Here is a 27,716-nt window from a genome sequence, read left to right on the forward strand (position 1 = left end):
ATTTATCCTGCAATAAATGTGGTTCAATTGTTAACATACATTTTTGTATTCTTCTAATGCCTCTTAAGGGGAAATACATCTAAAAGTAACTAAATGTAATCAGATTACGTTACTGAGTTTGGGTAATCCAAAAGTTACATTACTGATAACAATTTGACAGGTGACTAGTAACTGTATTTAGAAAGTAACCTACCCAACCCTGGGTGGGACACAGATCATGGACACAGTAAAGAAGTCAAGCCAGAGGAGTGAGTCACAAACTGATACTTTTACTGAAACACAGGCAGAAATTGGCTTACAGAGCTGGTGCAGAAAAGCCCATGCAGTACAGTACAGATTATCTGTCTATATATTCAACAGACAGAAATAATCAAACAGAAATGATCATCACTGAGTATGACTCAGGAGGCTAGGGGCACAGATAAGTATCTTATCCATTTGTCAAAGACTACAATACATCACACAATTTCCAAAACAACAAACTGTATTTCACCCCAAAAAAGTATAGATTTTTCATGAAAATAAAGGAAACATCTAGAAAGCAAAAATGCTGAAAAAATAAAGTATATGTATTATATTCATCACTTATATTTAATTTTTTATTTCTGATGATGAAACGCTGGTCAGTTAACACTGGTCTCGTACCCGCCTCGGGGTCAGGGTCGTCACCGTGACAAGGTGTTCCACTTCCAACAGGGTTAGGAGGAGCAAACCATCTCTATGGTACAGATGTAGGATCTTAATTTGATCACCCTGCTGCATGATAATTTACTTTCCTGCAATGAATGCAGGACATTTTAAAACTTGTAGTGTATGAGGTTAAAAAAGGCTTCTGAAGTTTTTTATTTCAACTTTACAAAAATGTATCAACCAAAAATTGTCCGTTAATCATAATAATTCACATTTCCTGTTGCTGCAGAATTATTGTCCTGCTGTAGCAAACTGACTCAAATGAAGATCCTACATCTGTAACCCTTGCTCACACAAGCAACCACGCCTTTCTGTACATCCTCCTGTCCTCCTTGTTCCCTTGTTTATCGAGTCATTTAGTAGTGGTGACGCCAACTGTGCTCCCTCTCCTCCTCCTCCTCCATCTAGCTGCCTTTGAACAGTGTGTGATTTAGCTAGATGAAGAGAAAAAAAAGACTGAACAACAGATCTGTTCCCAGTAAGAGAAGCACAGTCCATCTCCAAAGATGTTACACCCTCACCCGTCCCCTTTTCTTTGACACATTCTGTCCATTGTCCTCCTCTTGTATTCTCCTCCTCTTGTGAGCCCTTGTACACCATATCCTCATCCTGCACGGGAGCGAAGAGAAGACGACTGTAGTCCCTTCTCCTGCAGCCCAGCTGTACGTGCGTCTGTTTGTCTGCGTCCATGTCTGTCCGTACATACGTCCGTCAGCTGGTCGATCGTTCTTTCATTCATCTTTGATTCGTTCTTTTGTGCAGGCGGGGTGGGTGTTTGTGCTGCTGTGCTGGTGTCGTCCCGGGCGACGCACAGAAAGGAAGGGGTGTTCTCTGGAACGCCTTAGCTGGCTGAAGGGGGTGCCCCCCTCTTCCCCACCCCTCGTTGATGCCCTTTCTCCTTCTCTTCCTCCGGCGGCGGGGTTAGATGTGGGGGTCTGCGCTTGCGTCAGTGGGCGGCTGGCGGACTCACTCCCTGCTCAGGCGAGACCGATGGTCCGCTCGCCCTGTCTTGCTCTCTCATTTGCTTGCTCCCTCGGCCAGACTCCAATCAGCATCTCCTAGGGGACAGAGCAGGGCTTTACTGTAGTAGCTGTCTTCCAGAACACTCACTGGAGTATTTATCCCCAAAACATCCATCCAAGATCCACCACCTTTTCCCCACCCATCCTTCCCTCAACCTCCTGCCCCAATATCCGTCCCCATTCACTCCTTCAGTACCATCATTACTGCATCTCCTTCCATCCATAGGTTGCAATGGTCTAGCGTCTGTTCGTGAGAAAATGTAATTGTGAGTGACAATCCAAAATAAAGTTGTGTTATTCATCAAAAACATAATTGTGTACTTTGCCATCAGTATCATGTAAGCATCTGTCAAATGTATGTTAGGCATGAATATGATGCGTTATGTTGACGTGGATCTAAATATCTCCTTTCTGAATTATTTTGTCACTTTTCCAAGACAAATATGAGGAAAGGACAAAGAACCACAAGCTATTTCTGTTCTGATGAAAATAGAAAGTTAGGGCAATCTTTATTTCCAAAAATAGAAAGGAATCTTCACAGCTTTTAAGGAAGAATAATATGAAAATGCACTTTAGTGCCTGCAAAGCAGAACAGATATATTTTCTTTAACAGTGCAAAAATAAAGGGGGACAAGTCTGTATCTGATCAGAATACTCAAAACAAAATATTGTTTGACAGTTGGGAGACATGAACCCTTTCCGGTTTTAACATAAGCAGGGCCTAAGTGCAGAATGCAGTCTGTCAGTAGCGTGTCCGACTGAGCTGGCTGGCCCTAGCCTCCTGGCCCTCATATCTGTTGTTTCTCTCGTGTTTTTCTTGCCTTTCTTGTCTGTCACGCTTTTCGTGCCTTTCATTTCTCTCCTGCTTTGTTTCCTGCTTTCTGTTCAGGTGCAGAGAACAAGGAGGGAGAGTCAGTGAGTTGACTAACACCACGTCCTTTGACAGGATCCCATTCTCATGCCAACCCTATTCCCCCCGCAGTGAATACAGGCTATGTGTGCTTGTATTTAGGTGTGGTGGTGATTAGGACACAAAACAAACTTTTCATTCCACAACTGTCCCAGCCACTGTGACTGCTGCATTAAAGAAAGTTCACCAGTCACTCAGACTTTCTACCAGCATTTGGCTGGTGGTCTGCTGTTGATTCCAGGCCCTGGTGGTGTGTGTGTGTAGTGGGTAGGTAAGTTGAGGAGCGAGTCTCACCTTCCTCCGGTCTTGAAGATGAGGTCGGCGTTGGGTGCCCCTTTGGGGTGTTGGTAGCGCGGGCGCCGCTCCCGGTTGGTGTTGGCCGGAGCGGGCCGCTGGGCCAGAGACGCCATCATTTCTACATAGCAAAAACCAAGAAGGTTAACACAATGCTACACAAACCAAGCGAGTTTAAGACAACGCTACAGAAACAAATGCAAAACAAACCAACAATGTTAAAACAACGCTACACAAACCAACAAAATGTAGGCATGTTGAATTGTGGTAGTACTCCTGCTGCTTTCTCTCGTCATCTCTCAAAAAACCCTCCCCATTTATTTTCCTAATGCATGCCTCATTCTCCATCTGTCCCTCTTCTTATCAGTACTGTATAATAAAGGGTGTCCAATCAAAGATGCATCTTTTGACAAACGAGTAAAGTAATGTGTAAAAGAAACATGTCGCTGGTTTCGGAGGATTCAAGCATTGTTAAGGACCACCAACCCAATCAACAAAACAAAACAAAACCAGGTTGTCCAATAGGTATCAACGATGGAACCAAACCATCCCCTAGTAAGAGGGCGAGTGTGGCGAGTGGGGAGAGGTTTACTGATATGGATGTTGACTTGTTAAAATCCATCAATGAAAGGCTTGCCAAACTTGATATCTTGGATATATTACGAGAGGACATCAATGCATTATGTGCCAGTCTAGAATTCAGCCAACGTCAGATTGATGATCTAAGGAGAGAGAACACGGCGCTGTAAGGTACTGTAGACTCTCTGGAGGTGGAGGTGGTGCAGAGAACAAACAACTTAAAGAAACCTTGCTTGACGTACAGTGTCGATCAATGTGGAACAATCTAATATTCTCAGGGATACCTGGAGAATGACAACAGCAACGGTCCGAGACTTTATGTCAACTCAACTAAAACTGCCCACTGATGTTGTGCGTAATGCCACTTTCTCCAGAGTCCATAGAATAGGTAAGGCCTCTGGAAATAGGCCACGGGCTATTATTGCACGTTTTGACAAATTTAAGCAAAAGGAAATGACGAAGAACATGGGGAGAGAACTCAGAAACACTGATTTTGGAATGAATGATCACTTCCCCACCGAGATCAATGAAAGGAGAAAAAAAACGATATCCCATCATGAAGGAAAAGCGTTACCTGAATCAACGAGTCTCCATGGTGATGGATAAACTTTATATCAACGGGCAATTGTATCGGGACTCTAGAGTAACTCCCTGGCTATTTTAATTTAATGTTAAAATCTGAGTTTGTGTGTTGTAGTGTATCATGACAACTTCAACTATAATGAATACATGCTCTATTGATCTCCACTTGATAATGAAAGGGCTGCATATAGCTCAGGTTAATGTATGTAGCCTTCCTAACAAAATACATGAGGTTTTTAACTTGGTCAACATAAATAATATTCATATTTTGGCTTTGACCGAAACGCATTTAGATGCATCTGTAAATGATGGGCAAATTAACATTCAAGGATATAGTCTACTGAGAAGGGACAGGAATAGGAATGGTGGGGATGAAGCACTGTATATTCAGAATCATATACCTTTTAAGAGGAGGGATGACCTTAATGTATGTCAAATAGAGGCAGTATGGGCTCAAGTACATCTGCCTCACCAGGCACCCATATTGGTAGGATGTGTGTATAGACCTCCTAGCTCAAAGGTGTCCTATCTGGATGACTTATGCACTGGGTTTGACCAGGCCACAGATAGCAACATAGATGTATTTATCTTTGGTGATTTTAATATAAATTGGAAGGATCACTATAATTTGAATAGAACAAAATTGATGAGATATGCCAAGAACTGTGGTTTGAAACAAATGGTTAATGATACTACTAGATCTTCAATTAAGTTGGGTCATCGTTCAGACACATGCATTGATCTGATTTTCTGTAATATACCATTGCAATGCTTAAAAGCCAGATCAATGCCAGTGGGCTGGACAGACCATAATATTGTGACCATAACCATGAACACCAAGGTTCCAAAGAAACCCCCTAGGATTGTGGTCAAAATAAATTTTTTAACATTTAATCATGAGCTATTTCTAAATGATTTGGCTGCTGTACCCTGAGAGCTGATTTATCTAGAGGATGATTTAAATCACGCTACAGAATGTTTTATTGATTTGCTCACTGAGGTCATGCCCCTATAAGAAAGAGTACAGTTGGTGCCCGTCCATCTCCATGGATTGATGATGAACTGGGTGAGGATTTTTCTCAAAGAAATATGGCAAAAGTCTTAGCAGCCAAGTCAAAGTTAGAAATTGATGAACAGAATTATAGAACATTACGTAATTATGCAGTTAAATTGAATCAAAAAATATATATATATATTTTACAACAATGCTTTTATTGATTGTAAAAATGATTCTAAAAAGGTATGGAACACAGTTAAGGGCTTACTTGGTACATCCATCTCATCATGCCCATCTAGTGTGGAGGTTGACGGGAGAATAATAACAAAACCAGTTGATATTGCCAATCATTTTGCAGATTTTTTTTATGAAGAAAATTAAATTACTGAGCAACAATGTAAACATACATTCTTCCAAACAAGCTATTGTCCAATGGATTGATGATCATATTATGAGCAGCAAGATCTGCTCTTTTAGTCTGCAAACGGTGTCAGTGGAGGAGGTGTTAAACCTATTGAAGTCATTACCTGATGGTAAATCTACAGGTTATGATCTTATGGACAATTTTTTGCTTCGCTGTGCTGCTCCCCAGATTGCAGTTCCACTGTGATACATATTTAATTGGTCACTGGAAAAGGGGATGTTTGCAAATGTATGGAAGCATGCAAAACTGTGTTCTATTCCGAAAGACTGCAAAGAACCCCTTACTCCCGCCAATAGTCGACCAATTAGCCTACTCCCTACACTCAGTAAGATATTGGAGGGTATTGTGAGTAGAAAAATGTGGGAGTACATGGAAAAGAATGATCTGATTACAGCCAAGCATGCTTATCGCAAAAACCATTCCACTACCACTGCATTGGTTGACATGACTGACCAGTGGCTCAATGCTATGGATAATGGCAAGTTTGTGGGTGTACTATTTTTACATTTCAGTGCAACATTTGATTTAGTGGATCATGAAATAATTGACAAAATTAATGCATTATGGTTTTAAGGAGGTAGCATTGAATTGGGTACAGTCATATCTAACTGACAGGAAACAGTCCACCTATATCAATGGTTCATTTTCTTCCCCTCATGTGCTAAACTGTGGAATACCGCAGGGCAGCTGCCTTGGTCCACTTCTTTATTTAATATATACCAACGACCTTCCCTATGCCTTAGTTGAAACTCAGGCTACTATATTTGCAGATGATACTACAATTTATGCAGCAAGACAATCGGTTCAACAGGTACAGCAGGCTTTACAAGGAGATTTGGAGAATATCAGGGAGTGGGTTTGCCAAAACAAACTTGTTTTAAACACCAAGAACCAAACCAAAGTTATGTTGGTCTGTTCAACTAGGAAAAGGCCAAAACAGGATGGGATACAATTAAGTATGGGAGGAGTACAAATTGAAGAAGTGGCAGAAACCAAACTATTGGGAGTGCAGCTAGACAACTGCTTATCATGGTCGTCTCAAATAACTAATCTATGTAAAAAAGAAAATATTAAAACAGCATGCATAATCAGAAGGATAGCTAAATATTTACCAGGAAAAATTATTCAGCAAATAACACAAGCATTAATTGAGTCAGGTGAACTACTGTTCTGTGGTCTGGGGAAATGCATTATCAAGTGAAGTTAGGAGGCTGCAGAATGCACAGAACAAAGCAGCAAGGATTGTTTTAAGGTGGAGATATGGTTCTTCTGTTGCAGTCAGTGTTCTTGGTTGGTCATCAATCGACAAGATAATTGAAAAAAACATGCTTATTTTATTTCATAATATACATAATTTAAAACGGCCAAGTTCTATTCACAACGGTATTCAGTTGGTAAGAGACAGACATTCCGTAAATACTAGGAATAGATTGTCCACCATCTATGCGTTATCCAGACAGGAAAGAGAAATAGGCAAAAGAACATTTCGATTTAGAGCAATTGAATAAATTAACTGAGCAAACTAGAAAACTTTCAATATATAAATGTAAACATTATTTTAAAACGATTTAAATATAATACATAGAAATGTTGTGGGACTATAGTAGATGAAGAATCAATATTTTTTAGATTGAGTATTTATTGCGTCATTATGTATGTTTGTAATAGTGTGTTATATATGAAAATGTGTTCGTATTATAAATTGTATTTTAATGTTTAAGGACTCTTGGAAGATTAGTCCAAATGGGGACTAAAAGAGATCCAAATAAAATAAAATAAAATGTGTAGATACTCCTCTAAGAAAACCTCATGTCTCTCCCAAACCTCATGTCTATCATAATCCGTTACAAAACTTATTGGAGTTTTAACTCTTGTAGGATGGCCAGAACTAAATCAATGGAGGCGTGAGAAGAAAAGTTGGCAAAAGTCAGGACAATTGCATCGCGTCAGCTAGGAGGATTCTGTGCAAGAATTAAGGCTACTGCTACCTGACAGGCTCACTTTCCCATTGAACTCGTCATCTTTCTTTGAAATCGGCAGTACATAAAACAATAGAGGTAAGATGGATATCGGTTTTGAGACATGACACACAGTATTTTCATATTTTAGTATACGCATGTCATATTATACGCTTTTTCAGTTAGAAGATCTCACACAAAAACAAGCATATCTCTGTGAAATGTCAACGGAGCACTGAGCGTATACCAAGTTTATTATTTTCACAGCCTTTTACATTTAATTCAGCTCGTGTCATGCTAATTTAGCTTTTTTTGCGACCTGCAGAAACAACTTTAAAGACGACAGCCACAAAATGTCAAATCTTCAAAAGATGCTACAAGAAACCTGCGTCGCTATGTCAACAGAGCACGGTGCTTATTCAAATCAAATCAACGTTTATTGGTCGCGTACACAGATTTGTAGATGTTATTGCAGGTGCAGCGAAATGCTTGTATTTCTAGCTCCAACAGTGCAGTAACACACACATAATGCATAAAGTAAAAAGTAAAGAGATGAAGAAATATCAGAACGAGCAATGTCAGAATATATATATATACACACATACAGTGCCATTCAAAAGTTTGGACACACCTGTCTATATAAGGTCCCACAGTTGACAGTGCATGGCAAAGCAAAAACCAAGCCATGAGGTCAAAGGAATTGTCCGTAGAGCTCCGAGACAGGATTGTGTCAACGCACAGATCTGGGGATAGGTACAGCCTTGAAGGTCCCCAAGAACACAGTGGCCTCCATCATTCTTAAATGGAAGAAGTTTGGGACCACCAAGACTCTTCCTAGAGCTTGCCGCCCGGCCAAACTGAGCAATCTGGAGAGAAGGGCCTTGGTCAGGGAGGTGACCAAGAGTTCCTTTGTGGAGATGGGAGAACCTTCCAGAAGAACAACCATTTTTGCAGCACTCCACCAATCAGGACTTTATGGTAGAGTGGCCAGACGGAAGTCACTCCTCAATAAAAGGCACATGACAGCCCACTTGGAGTTTCCCAAAAGGCACTTAAAAACTCTCAGACCATGAGAAATAAGACTCTATGGTCTGATGAAACCAAGATTGAACTCTTTGGCCTGAATGCCAAGCGTTACATCTGGAGGAAACCTTGCACCATCTCTACGGTGGAGCATGATGGTGGCAGCATCATGCTGTGGGGATATTTTTCAGCGGCAGGGACAGGGAGACTAGTCAGGATCGAGGGAAAGTAGAACAGAGCAAAGTACAGAGAGATCCTTGGTGAAAACCTGCTCCAGAGTGCTCAGCACCTCAGACTGGAGCGAAGGTTCACCTTCCAACAGGACAAACGACCCTAAGCACACAGCCAAGACAACGCAGGAGTGGCTTCGGGACAAGTCTCTGAATGTCCTTGAGTGGCCCAGCCAAAGCCCGGACTTGAACCTGATCGAACATCTCTGGAGAGACCTGAAAATAGCTCTGTGCAGCGACTGACAGAGCTTGAGAGCATCTGCAGAGAAGAATGGGAGAAACTCCCCAAATACAGGTGTGCCAAGCTTGTAGCGTCATACCCAAGAAAACTAGAGGCTGTAATCGCTGCCAAAGGTGCTTCAACAAAGTACTGAGTTTTTTTAAATTTTTTTTAATTTTACCGTTATTTTACCAGGTAAGTTGACTGAGAACACGTTCTCATTTGCAGCAACGACCTGGGGAATAGTTACAGGGGAGAGGAGGGGGATGAATGAGCCAATTGTAAACTGGGGATTATTAGGTGACCGTGATGGTTGAGGGCCAGATTGGGAATTTAGCCAGGACACCGGGGTTAACACCCCTACTCTTACGATAAGTGCCATGGGATCTTTAATGACCTCAGAGAGTCAGGACACCCGTTTAACGTCCCATCCGAAAGACGGCACCCTACACAGAGCAGTGTCCCCAATCACTGCCCTGGGGCATTGGGATCTTTGTTTAGACCAGAGGAAAGAGTGCCTCCTACTGGCCCTCCAACACCACTTCCAGCAGCACCTGGTCTCCCATCCAGGGACTGACCAGGACCAACCCTGCTTAGCTTCAGAAGCAAGCCAGCAGTGGTATGCAGGGTGGTATGCTGCTGGCCCTGTGTAAAGGGTCTGAATACTTATGTAAATGTGGTATATATTTTTTTGCTTTGTCATTTTGGGGTACTGTGTGTAGATGGATTAAATAGTTTTTTCCCTCATCAATTTTAGAATAAGGCAGTAACGTAACAAAATTTATAAAATAAAGGGGTCTGAACACTTTCCGAATGCACTGTACATATAAAGTTGGTAAAACAGTATGCAAACATTATTAAAGTGACCAGTGTTCAATGACTATGTACATATGGCAGCAGTCTCTAAGGTGCAGGGTAGAGTACCGGTGGTAGCCGGTAACAGTGACTAAGGTTCAGGGCAGGGTACTGGGCGGAGGCCGTCTGGTGGTGACTGTTTGTTTTTTATCGGCTGCATTAGGTTATGAAATCCGACATTTTGGATATAAAGTTAATGATATGTTCAGAACTGACCACACTGAATGATTCAGAACATGAATAATCATATTTGTCTTGGTAAAATGTATTTTATAACATAAGGAAGTTACATTTTATCACCGAAGCGCGTTTTCACCCACTCTAGGCAGAGTGAGTGGAACACCCTATTTAATACCTTGGTAGTCTTCTTGCTCCTGTCTCTCGTTGATGTCCAGAGTGAGCTTCTTCATCCTCATCCTCTCCTCCTGCTCTGCCTGCTGCTGGTTGAAGTGGTTGGCAGCCAGGTGGGAGGATAAAGGCACGTTCAGGATCTTAAACTAGAAACAAAAGAGACAAAACAGAGACACATTCAAGAACTTTAACTACAGCTAGGAGAGCTCAAACAGGCACATGAAGCATTGAGAAGGAGCAAGAGTTACATCTCATGCTGTAGGCAGACAATGGGACAAGTGCTCAGTATTCACACTGCAGAAACATGCTCTCCTGGCTCACTATCCAACCTTTTACAACATGCCCCGTGATGTTTTTTCTCTCTGGCTGTGCTAAAACTCGAATGTGTTTCCCGGACGGAGGCCCAGGCAGCAGAGAAAGTGAGGGAGGGCCACTCCCATGGTGTGGAGCTGACAGAGGAATGCAGTGAATGTGTCTGACAGGGAGAGGTCCAGATACGTCACAGAGAGAAGCTGTGACGCTTACTGACACACACTGAACCGCTTTATCCTCGCCTCAGGAAACGCACTACAGGAGAGGTTAGTGTGTTTAGAGACACGTCATCTATAATGCATTAAGCAATTTATATAGCTTCATTTTACATCAACAAAAAACGTCTATAGCCGGTACTGTTAATTGGTCAAAACACAATGTTTACATAGTGTTTATAATCTGGTAAATGTCCTTTAAAAGCAGTTGCTGAAAGTGTAGTGGACTGAGTTTAGTGAGCTTTACTTTAACGTCTTGATTTTTCTGGACAGAGAATGTGTACACACTCTGAACCTACAACAGTAAAAGAGCTTGTCGTCTCTACCCCACCACCATTCATTCCACCCGCGGACTGGGCCTAAATACACACACACACAGCTCAGAGTCAATATTATCGCTGGGTCTGTCTAACAGTGCTGATTCTGTGGAGGGATCTGACTGAACTAACAGCGAGTGAGACTTCAACAAGTTTGTATGTGTGTGTGTCCATACTGTGTGTGTGTGTGTGTGTGTGTGTGTGTGTGTGTGTGTGTGTGTGTGTGTGTGTGTGTGTGTGTGTACCTGCTGCTTGTTGCCCTTGCGCGTGAGCATGACAAACTGCATGGTGTCTGAGATGCCTGCGTCTCCCTCTCCAGAGCAGACGGGTCCTCCAGGGCCTTTCTTCAGCTGGCTCTTCAGCTGCAGGGGGATGGCCACGTCCAACTGGTGCACCTTCACCGCCTCCCCGCTCCGCTGCTACACGCGCACGCACACACACAACTCCTGTTAATACCCGTTTATTAACAAAAGTAGTACAGTACTACGAACATAGTGACTGTGGCACACAGATTAGAGAGAATAGGAGAGATACTGTACCTGCAAGTTCTCCAGCATCATCTTGTCCAGAGCCTGGATGAAGTCCTCATCCTCAGCACATGCCACATGCTTCAGACCGCCACCACGGATGGTCACCTCCTACAGGACAAGACCGTCAGCAACACAATAACCTCTCTCCCTCTCTCCCTCTCCTTGCCATCTTCTTACATTGTTCTCCTCGTCCGTCTCGTTCTCCTTGTTGGAGTCGGTCAGATAGTCAGTGTTCTCCTCCTCCTCTTCCTCCCGCTCCTCTTCCTCATTCTCAGACCCTTCCTGGAACACACAGCAGGTTCTTAGATGGGGGGGGTGTGATTGTGTGCTAGCTTCTGTAAGGTAGAAAAACAAAGCACTAAACCTGGAGAGCTATGTTGTCGGTCTGGCATGATAAGAGATGAGTCAACACATCAATCTAGCAGCACAACAAGATGACCCGCTTCCTTATACAGTATCTTGCTTAGGACTGGGCTTCTGTCCTCAGTTTGCGACCCCCCCCCCTACAAATCTAGGGGTGAGGGCCAAATGAATGAATGAATGGATGATAGATGAGTGAACGAGTGAGAGATCTAGTATCCACCTATTATGAGAGACTTGTGTCTTAGACATGCAATGAGTGAATGGATGAATTAAAGATTGACAGAATCACTTCTTCCTCTGGCTCGTTCATCTCGCTCTCATTGCCAGACTGTTCCTCTGTGTCCGCCCCTCCCTCTTCGTCGTCATCGTCATCATCCTCGTCTAGAGCCTCGCCTTCACTCCCCATGGCACTCGAGGGCCGGCCGTCCTTCTGTCCATCCATGGCCAGTCCTGCAGGACACAAACATACGCGCACACACACACCTTCATTCGAATGGCGCAGCGTCAGGTTGCAAGGTGAAGTCTTGAAGCAAGAGACTTCGAGAGAGAAAACGCTAAACCATTTGCATCATAGTCATTGATTACAATCATTCGTAAAAAAGCTCCTCTCGTGAGCCATCGCTCCGTGCTCTGAACAGGCTTTTCCCTGGCTCTTTACATAAGAAATCAAATCAGACACAAAGCATAGACATTTACCACAGATTATATCCTAAACTCCTTGAACTATGTCCAGGAGTGAGGACAGACGAACGCAAACAACAAGCCCATTTAGAAACATAACACTTTGTTGGGCTGGAACTGCAGGAGAGTCAAGTCATTGCAAGAAATACAAGTCATAGCGACATTCATTGTGAAACTAAACAGGTGCTTCAACACATAGCTTGGAGAGACCATGAATATAACTTCAGAAGCCTGATGAGCAGAGAGCAGTAGAGGAGCAGATAGATGCATAGTTAAGAGACGCTACTAAGCAGTAGAACTTCGTTAAGGGAGGGTTCAGCAGAGGCAGAGGAAGGCCTCCGTTGCCTTATCTTGGTTAAAAGATGAATGGCGAAACAATGAGGCCACTGTACAGCATGTGGCTTACATCACCCTCATCAATCACTCAGAACACTCACAGTACAGACGGACAGACACGCACAGGGTTTTTCAAAAGCGTTCTCTCGCATTCCACGTCAACACCTTGAAACCTTGAAACAATGTTCTGTGCCTGGGTTAATACAGCGGACTACTTGTTCTGTGACTCAGAATGCATTACACCTGCTAAATGAATGCTTCCTGCTTCCTCCTCTGTGTCCCACAGGGTATTTCATTATCTACATCCTGTCTGTCTCTTGATTGTTTCTCTATATCTGTGCATCTCTTTACTTTCCTCCCCATCAGATAGTTTCACCTAAAGAAACACTTTCAGTATTGTGCCACTTTAGAACAGCAGGTGCAATAGGGCAACGTTATATTTGACAATATATTGACATATCGTGTCATTGGGATGTCACTCAGGTATTTATTAATATTCCCCTTTAACCCTGAAGTGAACACTTACTTGAGTAAATATGTTTTTGTTTGTGCAGACTTAAGAGTGTGCGCTTTAAGTGGCAGTCTACAGTGCAGGCAGGTCTGACTGCTGTGTGTTTGTGGTATGTGTGTGAAAGGGCCAGGTATGTGTGTTACTATGAGGGAATTTGACCTGTCTGACAAGACAGAGAGTGGCAGGAGCTGAAGCAGCCTCCTACACACGGGGGAATGTTGCTCAGCAGGGAGGACAGAGAGCAGGAGTGGGCCAACCTGAGGAGCTAGCTGCTACAGCAACACATTTCCGAGGCCTGCAGACACACACACACACACACACACACACACACACACACACACACACACACACACACACACACACACACACACACACACACACACACACACACACACACACACACACACACACACACACACACACACACACACTATAAACATGTGGGGGACTCAGGTATGACAAGGATCTTTAACAACCTTGTTGTAGTGTGCGTGTGCGTGTGCCCTTATCCATACATTCCTGTGTGTGTGTGTGTGTGTGTGTCTCAATCTCTTTCTCTCTGTCTCTTACCCAGTTTAACGAGGAACTCCCTCTCCAACTCGGTGACCTGTCGTGTGGAGTCTTCCAGGGAGATGCAGAGCTTCATCTTGGGCCGGAGGAGCTCCAGGGTGTCACTGATCATGTAGTCAATGTCGATGGGGAACTGGTGCTCCGCACTCCACACCTCCACACTCTTCTTCCACCAGATATACCTCTGGAGAGGACAGACAACAACACATCCGAATTTAGGGACAGTCTTGTAAGGAATGAATGTAATTGACATTATGTCACAACAGTATCAAAACCATTCAGGCGAGAGAGAGAGAGAGAGAGGCTGAGAGGAGTGAAAGAAGGGGAGGTTAAACGTTCATACCGACTGACCTGGAAGTAGATGAGGAAGCAGTCCAGCTTCCTCTTGCTGGAGCCGCGGTCAAAGTACTGTCCGCAGGTGTCAAGCAGGGTGCAGACCATGCGGATGCGGAACAGGTGCTCGGGGGGGTCCAGGGGGCTGGGGCTGCCGTCCGGGTTCACCCCGAACGAGATGAAGGAGAAGAGGGTGCGGAAGATGACCGCTGACTCCACCATGCGGTAGTTGTAGAGCTCCCCCAGAAACTTGGCACTGCTGATCCGACGCTGGTTGAACTTGGGCTGGTTCACCTGCAAAGGAGAGGGGAGAAGGAGCGACGATGGGGGGGGGGGGAGAAAGGGAGATAGAGGAGAAAAGGGGGTGAGATGGATAGACATGGAGAGGAAAGGGAGAGATGGGGGAGAAAGGGAGAGAGAAAGCAGGTGAGATGGAATGGCAGAGAGGTGTTGAAGTTGAGTGCATCTGTGCTCAGAAACACCATAAATATGAAGCCCCAAGGAAGATTTTACCCACATGAACCTCAGATGTATCACTCAATTTGTTACTGTGTGTCACGCAAACCACATATCTGAACCAGAAACATGCAGTTCGACAGCCTGTTCACATGGTATACAACACGTAGCCTCAACAATCCCTCATTCAAGTCATAAAAAAACGTACCATCAATCTCTCCTGCTAGGGCTCTTCACATGGCCCTTACATCCAGGAATGAACTCTTGAATCTGGGCCTGACTCCAACCAGCTCCTCCTCCCTCATCCTCACCTCCAATCCCAGAAACAGCTCACCACCCTGGGCTTGCCTTGCCCTCCCCACCCCCTCCCATGGTGCTCACCTCCATTCCCAGGCGGATGTCCTCCAGGACCCCATCCACCACGTGGATGCCCACATCCTCCTGGTAGGCCACAAGGCCGGCCAGCAGGTTGGCCACACAGTGGATGCTGTTGTACTTGATGTTCCAGATGTTGACCATGCAACAGATCAGGTAGCCTTTAGACTCTGGGTCCTGCCAGGGGAGTTTACGCATCTGCCTCAACACCTAGGGTAGGGCAGGGAGGAGAGAAGGGGATGAAGAGGAGGGAGACAAGGAAGCGGAGAACGAGAAGGGAGAGAAAAGATGATAATCGGCAGGTGTTTGATACTTCTGTTGTGGTTTAGTTTTTTGGTATGTTAAAGAAATTACAGAATAATCTGGGGGGGGGGAGGTCATGACCCTTTTCCCCCCTCAAATCTCTCTATAGTGTGTTGATGAATATGCATAAGCCAGTGACTGTATAAATGAGGCACCATAAAAATGTAAACCCTTTCGTGAACTAACACTTGCACGTGACTTTTTTCCCCTTTACTGACTTCAAGTTGAATTAGTCGTATATGTACGGGATACACATGGTATACACCGTCCAACTAAATGCTTACTTGCAGGTTCCTTCTCGACAATGCAACAACAATAAGAAATAATAAAAGATAAGAATACGAACATAAAGTAAATGGCAGTAGAATAGAATAAGACATTTTAGCATAAGTATAATACAGGAAGGCACAATTTATAGTTCAATATTTACATTTGTACTGGGGAAGGGGAGGATGGGGGGCAAGGCTATAAATAGAGCAGTATAATAAGAGTCTGGTCGCAGAAGTTGTGATGTGTGTGTAGCATGAGTGTACAAAATATTAGTAAAACCTTCCTAATATTGAGTTGCTCCCCTTTAGCCTTCAAAACAGCCTCAATTTGTCAAAGCATGGACTCTACAAGGTGTCGAAACCATTCCAGTGAAAGTTACAGAGGCCTAAATATGATACCACCCCCCAAAAAATACCAACCTCCACTGTTACTGTAATCGTGAGAGGTTAGCATGTCATGGGGGTTATGACATTTGTGCTTCCAACTTTCTCACTCATAACGATTCATTCAGGATTATCCGTAGCATCAATGTAGCATCCACATTAATATAGAAGTGTTTAGAAACACATTCTATTCATATTTACAATACATTATGTACCATTCATTTCTATTGGGCACAAAATTATCTGAAACACAGCAGATGCATCCAACAAGTTTGTAAAGTCTTTGCGTGCTCGGAATGTGACCAAATACGTTTTACTATTTTAATACACATAAGTGAATTTGACCCAATACCTTTGGTCCCCTAAAATGCCGGAACTAAGGACAAAAATGTATGTAAAAAAATGTATGTAATTTCATAAACGGTTCACCCGATATGGATATAAAATACCTTCAAATTAAAGCTGACAGTCTGCACTTTAACCTCATAGTATAATTTAAACTGCAAAGTGCTGGAGTACCAAGGCAAAACAACAAACAAACGTGTCACTGTCCCAATACTTTTGGAGCTCACTGTATCTTTTAAGATGAATGCACTAACTGTAAGTTGCTCTGGATACGAGCGTCTGCTAAATGACTCAAATGTAAAATCTTCATACCTTCTCCGTGGTGACCTTGGAGAGGTCCTTGTAGAGCAGTTTGCGGATGTACTCCTGCAGCGGGGGCCTCTTCTTCCTGACAGTCTTCTCCATGGGCGGGGGGTTGCAGTAGTAGTAGGCATTCTCCACCATTGTCACGTAGCGAGCATCCAGGTGCTGCGCCTGCTTCTTACGCATCATTTGCTCCTGAGACACGCAAGTATACAAAAACAAGTGAGCCATTTAATATAGAACCCAACTAAAAGCTCTCAAGAAGGTGTGTTATCTTATTATCTTGCTAAACGTAACCTAGAAAATATGGCAGCTGTGCACGCGACATGAATAACCTTGTCCAAATGCAATTTAGGCACATTAAAGCTGGATTAATAGCGCTTTATGAATCAGATTGAACCCTGGATTTCGGCACCAGTTAGGAAGGCCAAGACAGGTCTCTCCCCGGGACTTTGGATGCACTCCAAAACCTTTGGGGAATTCCAGTACAGTGTTTGATAGGTGTGTGTGCTTGTACATTAGTGGTACATTAGTGCTGAGGGGAGAACGGCTCCTAATAATAGCCGGAACGGAGCAAATGGAACGGCATAAAACACCTGGAAACCATGTGTTCAATCTTTTTGAAACAAATTCCACTGATTCCGCTCCAGTCATTACCACGAGCTCGTTTTCCCTAATTAAGGTTCGCCAACCTCCTGTGCTGTATACGTACGTGCGTGCATTGCCGTGTGTGCGTGTGTGTGTTTGTACCAGAAGGACGCTGGTCCGGAGGTGGGAGTCGGGGGATCTGAAGAGGAAGCGTCCACTGGTCTCCAGCAGGGTGCAGGCCATCTCTATGTGGTGGTGGGAGAAGTCTGACAGCAGCATCTGTAGAGCAACACACACAGGAAAGTGTCAAGTGTTGGAAACAGGAAGTGTCAGTACAATTTCATAAATGTCGACAAACAATTTGTTCGTTCGACATGGTGGGATCATTTTGTGTCGGTAAAATGAATTATGTGAAAACTCCTTTATGCTCAAATATTGATATAATAAAACCATCATGTTGATGTAAACTTGGAGTCACGAGGAATGCTTGATATGAAGTTGTACTACCACTACGGCATGGAAAAGTATTAAGAGTTTATAGGCAGATGAAATAAGTTCTGATGAACTTCATGGTGGTTAAGTGATGGACGGTGATGAGCTTTGAAGGTGTCATTTGAATGCTAGTGACATGATGATTGATGCAAGGCTGCCAATTATCAAATACAAATGATATTGCTCTTATCCATATCTCATCATATAAGTTATAACCTACCCTGTCCACTTTATCAGCGAACTGTTGTCTAGAGAGCATGTGCCAAAACCAGATTTGGCAAGTTACCTATTTATCGCAACAGTTTTGGTGACAAAACCATTGGTAGAGTTAAAAATGAAATGGAAACATTGAACTTCTGCTTTTTATTTAGTACATGAAAAACGAAGGCCAAAAAATCTTAATTTAAAAAAATCACGCACAGCATTTTATCAGTTTGATGGAAACACACCTCTTGTGGGAATATTTGAAAATTGTTTTTTTTTGCAGATTTTAGAAAAGTTGTAAGAAAATCTGTCGCCAATTGGATGGAAACCTAGCTAATGATAGCACAGCTTCCTGGTGAAAGAGAAGCATCCCCTACCTTCAGACAATGCAGAGTGTCCGTTTTAGAGAACAGCTTGAACTTTGCCAGCTCCCCGATAAACCTTACAGTTTTATTTTTTGTTTCGATGTTGATCTGGTCCTTCTTCCGGATCTACAAGGAAACACAGCAAGCATTCTGTATTGAAATCTCCTTCAAAACTGTTTGTTTCCTTCAGTATAGGTTCTATTTTAATGAGACAGTGGTTCTGTATGAAAGACACAACAAAGACGAAGGTGTTAATAGTTGTTGTAAAGTCTTGGGACCTACATGGAACCTGAAGTCTCCTTTGAGTATGGAGCACAGGTCATCGGCCACATCTGACATGCAGGGGTGAAGGGTGGCCACCAGACGGGAGTAAAAGGGCAGCAGATCCAACCTGGAAGAACACAACTCAACCATGAGCTTTACAATGGTATAAGTACCATTGACTTCCTTTATGCCATTTCAAATTAAATGAGCAACCGCACCACCTAGTGGGTAAAAGGGACAACAACAAAAAACGTTCCCACACAAATCAATCCATGATCAAATCCTTCCAAATGAACTATCTGCGTGTGTGTGTGTGTGCGCTTTGTCAGGGAACGGCGAAGAGAGTCTGCACCAGCTTCCTGATCAAATCCTTTCAAATTAACTATCTGCTTTATAGTGAGTCTGGTACCTTTGTCTGGGAACGGTGAAGAGAGCCCGGACCAGCTTCCTCCTGTTTGACTTGGTGTTCATGTTCATGCAGAAATCCATGGCAGCCTGTGAACAAACACACACAAAGTCAGACTAATTCACTGCACAACTGTGTACTTAGTACCACATTGCCTATGAATCATTGCCTTTGTGGCTAAACTCAAATTGTAAAGCATGGAATACATCCTTCTGGTATGCTGAAGGTGTGTTGTGTTCTCTCCTTGCCTTGTCTATGAGGTCTCTGTTGACACAATTGGGAAGCTGCTGGATGAAGGCGTCCACGATGAGCTTCAGGTGGGACCCGGTGCTTGCCTCCTCATCCTCTTGTTCTTCACACAGAAACAGGGAGGACACAGTCAAACATGAATACAACAAAGTCATGCTCCAAATATCTCCTTAGCGAACTTAAAGAGTCACTCAGCGACATAAACAGAAATAGCAAAGCCATAGCATAGGTATAGACCTAAGAATTGGGTTGATACATGTGGAATATTAGAAACCTTGTGAATGACTGTCTGGTTTCCACATGCTCAGCAACACACCTCTGTTTACTTGATTGGCCCTGAGCACCCATGAGTGGGCCCTAGCTCTGTTTCCCTGAGCTCTCTCATACCCTAACTTGAGCCCTGGAAAAGACACACAAACACCAAGACACTGTCCATGTCAATAACCAACACGCCTCCTCTATCCAGAGGTTGTAGATATTCGATTATTGCCGCCCTCTTGTTGTAATTGTCAAAATGGAAAGCTGGCAGTGGAAAGCGCTGGGTGGTGTGTGCTGCTTGGTGGCTGGCAGGCTGGTGGGTAGAGAATACCTTCATCTTTACCTTGCTCGTCCAACAGTTTTTTGGCAAGCTCTGCCTCGTTCTCTGCCTCATCAGGTCCATCCAGCTCCAGAGGGTCATCAGCGATGTCTAGAGCCTCGAGCTCCAACTCCAACTCCTCTGTGGTGGCCGCAGCATCTTTAGCCTCTGAGGAAAGGATACAGCAACAAGAGAAGGGTCATTCAGACAGTGTGAGTCTGTGTGTGTGTGTGTGCATGCGTGCAAGTGTGTATGCGGCTGTACCTTTACCAGCAGCCTCCTCTTTGTCCTTGCCCTTCTCGTTATCTTTGAACAGGATGGCGGGGACGAAGGCCTTCAGGTCCACCATGTTCTCGTAGAAGTTCCTGGCATCCTCGTCCTCCCAGATGCCCCCCTCCAGGTCATACTCCCCGGGCTTCCCAGGGGTGAAGATGTCAATGCCAGGGCCGTGCTCTATCACACAGAGAGGAGAGGAAACGGTTAGATACACACAGACACCAAAGACTGTAGGCTACATATAACCAACAGCAATAAAACATGATAACAATGTGGCTTTATAACAAAAATCACCCAAAATTACAACAAAATGCACAGTCTTTATATTGTTCCTATAACAAGGTAATAAACAGTATACAAGGGTTGTTACTCTTTACCTTCCTGCACAGTCTTGTCCAGTGGAAGTTCTGGCATGTTCTCATCCAGAAAGTCAGCCAGAGACTGGGTGTTAGCCAGCAACTTCTGGTAGGACGTAGCAAACTCCTCATACTGCTTGTGTCTGTCCTCACTCAGCTCCCCTTTGGAGTGGAGGATACGCCTGGAGGAAGAAAAAACATGGAGGTGTCAGTATGTACACTAAAAGACATTTAGCATGTTACTCAAAATGGCTATGCGTCATGTACTGTGGCAGGAGTATACACTGAAATCAATAGTACAGGAGAAGTTGTGAGATGGGTCATGTTTAAAAAAATTCTCCAGGAAGCCTAGGCCCCATCACCTGTTCTGCCTCTCGATGTTCTGCAACTCGCGGTGGTCCTTCTTCAGGTGCTTGGTGAGCGAGGTGAAGTACTCCCTCAGAAGGTTCTGGAAGGGCTGCTGCTTCTCCGTGTTGATGATCTCACTGGGAGGGAAGGCCAGGTCAAATTTCTCCCGTGCAGCCTTCACTTTGCGAGGCACCAGGCCCGCGATGTCGTCCCCGCAGTGCTTACAGAAGCTGATGACCACCGACACATGCGTGTGTGTCTCGCGGTCTGTCCCGATGATGCTCTTCAGCTGCTCGTAGATGAGCGAAAGGCCCTCCTTGTCCGTAAACAGGCCCACGATGGTAAGCTCTGCGATGAAGCGCAGGTCGGTGCGCAGCTTGCTCACGTTGGGCGCCTTCTCCTCCTTGCGCGCCTCAAAGTGCCTCTTCCAGGCCTGGAGGAGCAGTGGGGCGAATTCAGCGTAGCGCTGGTGAAAGAGGGAGCACAGGTGCACGGCGCAGCCCACATCAGAGATCTTCAGCTTGGCCTCCACCACCGAGCCCACCGCCTCGCCGATGTACTTGCTGAGGTTGAGCGAGCCGAAGTCATTGGAAAGGGCTTCGCGCTGCTGCTCAGTGAGCGTGCGCAGCTTCTTGACAAAGGCCGTGTTCTTCTTCAAGCTGGAGTCAAGGCGGCTAAAGAAGGTCTCCTCGGGACGGCCCTCGTGGGCGTTCTGGTTGCGGATGCGCAGCTCCTTCCGGCACTGGTGGCGCTCCCAGGCCTCCTGGTGGAGCTGGTGACCCTCCTCCTTCTCCCTGGAGTGGGAAGAAAGATGGAGAATCAAGTTAGCAATTATCTGAGTTCACAAATACTAACCGTACACAAAGTTTACGATGTTGAGAGCACCTACAGTAGATATATTATTATGGTGGTTCCTCCCCTGAGCTCTTACTTGAGTTGAGCTGCCTCCTCTTCACGCTGTCTCTTGGCCTCCTCCTCCTGAACTTTCCTCTCCTCCTCCTCCTGCTGCTTCTTCTCCTCTTCCTCCTTCTTCCTCTGCTCCTCCTCTGCCTTCTGTTTCTCCTCCTCTTTCCGTTTCCGCTCCTTTTCTTCCTTCTTTCTTTTGTCCTCCTCAAGTCTCCTCCTCTTTTCCTCTGCGGCCTTACCGATATCTTTCTTGCCACTCATCTTTGACTCATCCTTCACTTTATCCCGGGAGGAGGCGGGCCGTCTATCACCCTCTCTGTCTTTCTCCTTGTTACTAAAGGAGCTCACCTCTTTCTCATCCATGTTTAATGATCTCTTGCCCTCAGCAAGCATTCTAGAAAAACAAAGTTGAATCATTCACATTAGCAGTGTTACATATATCCGTGCTAGGCAAGCCTAGTTAATAACGTTGGGCGCTTGGTAGCCTAGTGGTTAGAGCGTTGGGCCAGTAACCGAAAGGTTGCTAGATCGAATCCCCGAGCTGACAAGGTAAAAATATGCTGTTCTGCCCCTGAACAAGGAAGTTAACCCACTGTTCCTAGGCAGTCATTGTAAAGAAAAAATAGAAAAAAAATTTTTACAGCTTATTAGCGTTCACCTAATATGTTCCCCCTGTTGATGATGCTCATTATATATTAAGGTTGAACCAAATGATTACATGTAATAAAAATGAAATTAAATACAAAATTATGTGAAATTGAATGAAACAATATTGTATGTTCATGCTAATATGATGTACAATATTCCATTATGTTTCTATATGATAAAAGCGTAATATATTTAATATTCCATATACTATTTCTTAACAGTTTCACTAATTAATTTTAATTATCTTAATCATTATGACACACCCCTTACTATTGTCATTGGTTACACTAATTGCACTGTTTGTCTACATAACCCGGTTCAAGTAGTCATAATATTACCCTGAAGATGGCACAGTGACGCCGAAACGTTGGTAAATACCCATTAAACTGCTGGGCGTTTACGACTGTCTTTTTTTTGATAGTTTAATCGCTGTTAGTCAGCACATCCACACAAACTATTATTCTGGGTGTGCGCAAACTCATGTTTTATTTATCTAAATAAAAAAAATATCAACTTTGATTTAACGTTAATATTCGCTGATCAGATCATTGGCTAATTCACATTGCTAGCTACACATGTATCACAAAATGTCGATATAACAGTACTAGCACTGTTGGTTAGAGCCTGTAAGTAAGCATTAAACTGTAAAGTCTACACCTGTTGTATTCGGCGCACGTGACAAACTTTGATTTGATTTGTGACTGGCCGAATTGCTAAAAGTTTTAGCCAGCCGTTGGTGAAAGCGTCACAAGATTAAATGTCAGTGATCGATTATTTCAACAGTTAACGTTAGCTAGCTAGTTATTTTTTATAATCTCCGCCAACTACCATATCTAGGTAACGTCATAAAATGCATAAAACCTCCAAGTTGACTACACGCCAATTACATGTTTATCAACGTGCGTTATGAGTCTTTTTACTCTTAAATTGCAGTTGTGATCGTGCCGTTTAGGTAACGTTAGCTATGTTGACATTGTCTTCCCTACGACGCACGTATAGATAGCCTAGTTCATGCTATGCTAACTTGCTGAACACACAACGGTTAGGTAAGAACCGTTCGTCGTAAATTAGCATTTGTACGACTACTATGTGCAATTATTTTATAACAATGAAATAAAGTGAAAATGTTACCACCAGTGTTGACAAAACGGCACACATTAAGCCAAAGTTACGTTGCTAACGCGTTAGCTAGCTAACTGTTGTTAGGCCGCTTCGGCTTGAGTCTCGACTCGAGAGGTAAACAAACGCCTTGGTAGCCCGCGAGCAATAAGATCGTCGATGTCAATCGTCTGCATAAACCAAAAATAAGTGTCAACATATATTAGTAATAATTGCATATCGTTCATTATAGAATATAGTCTAAAACCAAATTATTACCTTCGATTTCTCTCAAAATAAACATCTGACTTGTGTTAATAAGTAAAAATGATTTCCTTGTGCGGTACAGGACCCCTTGGATTAGGCACCAAACAATCTGCCTCAAAGGAAATGTAGGTTCTAATCTACTTTGTTTATTGAATCGATAAGCAGATCGAAAATCTTTTATTATAGTAGTATTTTATCAGTAGATAAATTGATCTACACCAATTATATAATTTAGTTATGTATTCATGGTACATTAATTCAGACAGGCAATGTTGCAGATTACATTAGGGAGTGGGTCTCTGTTGTGTCTGCTGGAGCAACAGTTGTAGCAGAGAGTTCCAGTCAATTATTAATACATTAGTCATTTAGCAGATTTACAGGAGCAATTATGGTTAAGTGCCTTGCTCAAGGGCACATCTACAGATTTTTCACCTGGTCAGCTCGGGGATTCAAACCAGCGATCTTTCGGTTATTGTCCTAGCACTCTTAACCGCTGTGGGTAAAGAACTAACAGTCTTCACTGATAAATATTCGGTTATCACGTTTTATATTTCGTTTACTGTCAGATGTCTGCATGCATAATAGAAAACATAACTAATGGTACGAAATATTAAATCATTATCTATTATATACATTTATAGAAATGTATTATGGTTTCAATAGTCTAAAAGTTTCCATTCTATTTTGTTAGTTTTCCCTCATCTATTACTGATAAGAGAACAAATTCTTTGGAGAGAACTGTCAGGGGATTTGTTTTACCGGTCCACAGTGGTGATTTTAGCATGTAAATCTTGGTGGGACAAAGCATAATTTACTTCCTTTAACAAAAAACATAGTTGAGACGCCAGATTTTTATTTTAACTAGGCAAGTCAGTTTAAAAAAAAACGTATTTACAATGACGGCCTAGGAACAGTGGGTTAAATACCTTGTTCAGGGGCAGAACGACAGATTTGTACCTTGTCAGCTCAGGGATTCAATTCACCAATCTTTTGGTTACTGGCCCAATGCACTAACCACTAGGCTACCTGCCACTTGCTTAAATGAATGTGGTTTCTACTAACAATTGAGATGTACAAACTATGGCATAAGGGGATGACGAGTGGATAAGAGGGCATCAGTAATTTTGATTAAGACATTAATGAGCGAGCTAGAATGAACATAGTCAATATGACGTGCAGACAATTTTTAAATGTACAGCGACAGAATTTGGAACATGGCCCGTTCTTACAGTATTCTCCCTGTACACCAAATCAGAACCAGAATATAAATAAAAAGGGCAAGGACAAAGTAAGTGAACCTTTTGGAATTACCTGGATTTCTGCATAATTTGGTCATAAAATTTGATCTGATCTTCATCTGTCACAACAATAGACAAACAGTCTGCTTAAACTAATAACACAAACAATTATACGTTTTCATGTCTTTATTGACACACCGTGATCAAGGACGTCCCCCCTCAGTGACTATATGTACATACCCCAACCAGAAGCCATGGATTACAGGCACCATTGCACTGAGCTAAAGGGTAGAGCTGCCACTTTCAAGGTGCGGGACTCTAACCCGGAAGCTTACAAGAAATCCTGCTATGCCCTGCGACGAACCATCAAACAGGCTAAGCGTCAATACAGGGCTAAGATTGAATCATACTACATAGGCTCCGACGTTCATTTTATGTGGCAGGGCTTGCAAACTATTACAGACTACAAGTGAAGCACAGCCGCGAGCTGTCCAGTGACATGAGCCTACCAGACTAGCTAAATCACTTCTATGCTCGCATGAGAGCATCAGCTGTTCCGCTCTCCGTAGCCGACGTGAGTAAGACCTTTAAACAGGTCTACATACACAAGGCTGCGGGGCTAGACGGATTACCAGGACGTGTGCTCCGGGCATGTGCTGACCAACTGGCAGGTGTCTTCACTGACATTTTTAACATGTCACTGATTGAGTCTGTAATACCAACATGTTTCAAGCAGACCACCATAGTCCCTGTGCCCAAGAACACAAATGCAACCTGCCTAAATGACTACAGACCTGTAGCACTCACATGAAATGCTTTGAAAGGCTGGTAATGGCTCACATCAACACCATTATCCCAGAAACCCTAGACCCACTCCAATTTGCATACCGCCCAAATAGATCCACAGATGATGCAATCTCTATTGCACTGCACACTCCAGACTTTCCAACCTGGACAAAAGGAACACGTGAGAATGCTATTCATTGACTACAGCTCAGCGTTCAACACCATAGTACCCTCAATGCTCATCACTAAGCTAAGGATCCTGGGACTAAACACCTCCCTCTGCAACTGGATCCTGGACTTCCTGATGGGCCGCGCCCAGGTGGTGAGGGTAGGTAGCAACACATCTGCCACGCTGATCCTCAACACTGGAGCTCCCCAGGGGTGCGTGCTCAGTCCCTTCCTGTACTCCCTGTTCACCCACGACTGCATGGCAAGGCACGACTCCAACACCATTAAGTTTGCAGATGACACAACACTGGTAGGCCTGATCACCGACAACGACGAGACAGCCTATAGGGAGGAGGTCAGAGACCTGGCCGGGTGGTGCCAGAATAACAACCTATCCCTCAACGTAACCAAGACTAAGCAGATGATTGTTGACTACAGGAAAAGGAGTACCGAGCACGCCCCCATTCTCATCGACAGGGCTGTAGTGGAGCAGGTTGAGAGCTTCAAGTTCCTTGGTGTCCACATCAACTACAAACTAGAATGGTCCAAACACACCAAGACAGTCGTGAAGAGGGCACGACAAAGCCTATTCCCCCCTCAGGAAACTAAAAAGATTGGGCATGGGTCCTGAGATCCTCAAAAGGTTCTACAGCTGCAACATCGAGAGCATCCTGACCGGTTGCATCACTGCCTGGTACGGCAATTGCTCGGCCTCAAACTTCAAGGCACTTCAGAGGGTAGTGTTTATGGCCCAGTACATCACTGGGGCAAAGCTGCCTGCCATCCAGGACCTCTACACCAGGGTGTTTAGAGGAAGGCCCTAAAAATTGTCAAAGACCCCAGCCACTCCAGTCATAGACTGTTCTCTCTACTACCTAATGGCAAGCGGTACCGGAGTGCCAAGTCTAGGACAAAAAGGCTTCTCAACAGTTTTTACCCCCAAGCCATAAGACTCCTGAACAGGTAATCAAATGGCTACCTGGACTATTTGTATTGTGTGCCCCCCCTCCCCCCAACCGCTCTTTTACGCTGTTGCAACTCTCTGTTTATCATATATGCATAGTCACTTTAACTATACATTCATGTACATACTACCTCAATTGGGCCGACCAACCAGTGATGCCGCACATTGGCTAACCGGGCTATCTGCATTGTGTCCCGCCACCCACCACCCGCCAACCCCTCTTTTACTGCTACTGCTACTCTCTGATCATCATATATGCATAGTCACTTTAACCATATCTACATGTACATACTACCTCAATCAGCCTGACGGTGTCGGCATGTAGCCTCGCTACTTTTATAGCCTCGCTACTGTACAGTCGTGGCCAAAAGTTTTGAGAGTGACACAAATATTAATTTCCACAAAGTTTGCTGCTTCAGTGTCTAGATATTTTTGTCAGATGTTACTATGGAATACTGAAGTATAATTACAAGCATTTCATAAGTGTAAAAGGCTTTTATTGACAATTACATGAAGTTGATGCAAAGAGTCAATATTTGCCGTGTTGACCCTTCTTTTTCAAGACCTCCGCAATCCGCACTGGCATGCTGTCAATTAACTTCTGGGCCACATCCTGACTGATGGCAGCCCATTCTTGCATAATCAATGCTTGGAGTTTGTCAGAATTTGTGGGTTTTTGTTTGTCCACCCACCTCTTGAGGATTGACCACAAGTTCTCAATGGGATAAGGTCTGGGGAGTTTCCTGGCCATGGACCCAAAATATCGATGTTTTGTTCC

At 43.8% G+C, this 27,716-nt stretch overlaps 1 protein-coding gene across 6 annotated transcripts; it reads right to left on the reverse strand.

The window, feature by feature from the left end:
* Positions 1-249: 249 nt before the first annotated feature.
* LOC139534155 (regulator of nonsense transcripts 2-like) lies at positions 250-23,895 on the reverse strand. Of its 6 annotated transcripts, none has more exons than XM_071332985.1 (23): positions 23,795-23,895; positions 21,795-22,163; positions 20,878-21,657; positions 20,537-20,697; positions 20,148-20,336; positions 19,896-20,051; positions 19,306-19,409; positions 19,061-19,146; positions 18,670-18,778; positions 18,400-18,513; positions 17,489-17,605; positions 16,748-16,933; positions 15,141-15,344; positions 14,322-14,597; positions 13,971-14,154; positions 12,162-12,322; positions 11,687-11,791; positions 11,519-11,617; positions 11,225-11,398; positions 10,140-10,281; positions 2,917-3,037; positions 1,909-1,956; positions 250-1,745 (listed from the first exon to the last, which is right to left on the reverse strand). In XM_071332985.1, exons 2-22 carry the CDS (start codon positions 22,160-22,162, stop codon positions 1,950-1,952), a joined length of 3,843 nt encoding a protein of 1,280 aa, XP_071189086.1. In that variant the 5' UTR covers position 22,163; positions 23,795-23,895; the 3' UTR covers positions 250-1,745; positions 1,909-1,949. The 6 variants fall into 6 exon arrangements, with proteins under 6 accessions (XP_071189086.1, XP_071189085.1, XP_071189088.1 ...); XM_071332984.1 differs by having other exon boundaries at positions 250-1,748; XM_071332987.1 differs by lacking the exon at positions 1,909-1,956 and having other exon boundaries at positions 250-1,748; positions 19,908-20,051.
* Between the last annotated feature and the right edge of the window lie 3,821 nt (positions 23,896-27,716).

The sequence above is a fragment of the Salvelinus alpinus genome, chromosome 11 (assembly GCF_045679555.1).
Source record: "Salvelinus alpinus chromosome 11, SLU_Salpinus.1, whole genome shotgun sequence".
Taxonomy (NCBI): Eukaryota; Metazoa; Chordata; class Actinopteri; order Salmoniformes; family Salmonidae; genus Salvelinus; species Salvelinus alpinus.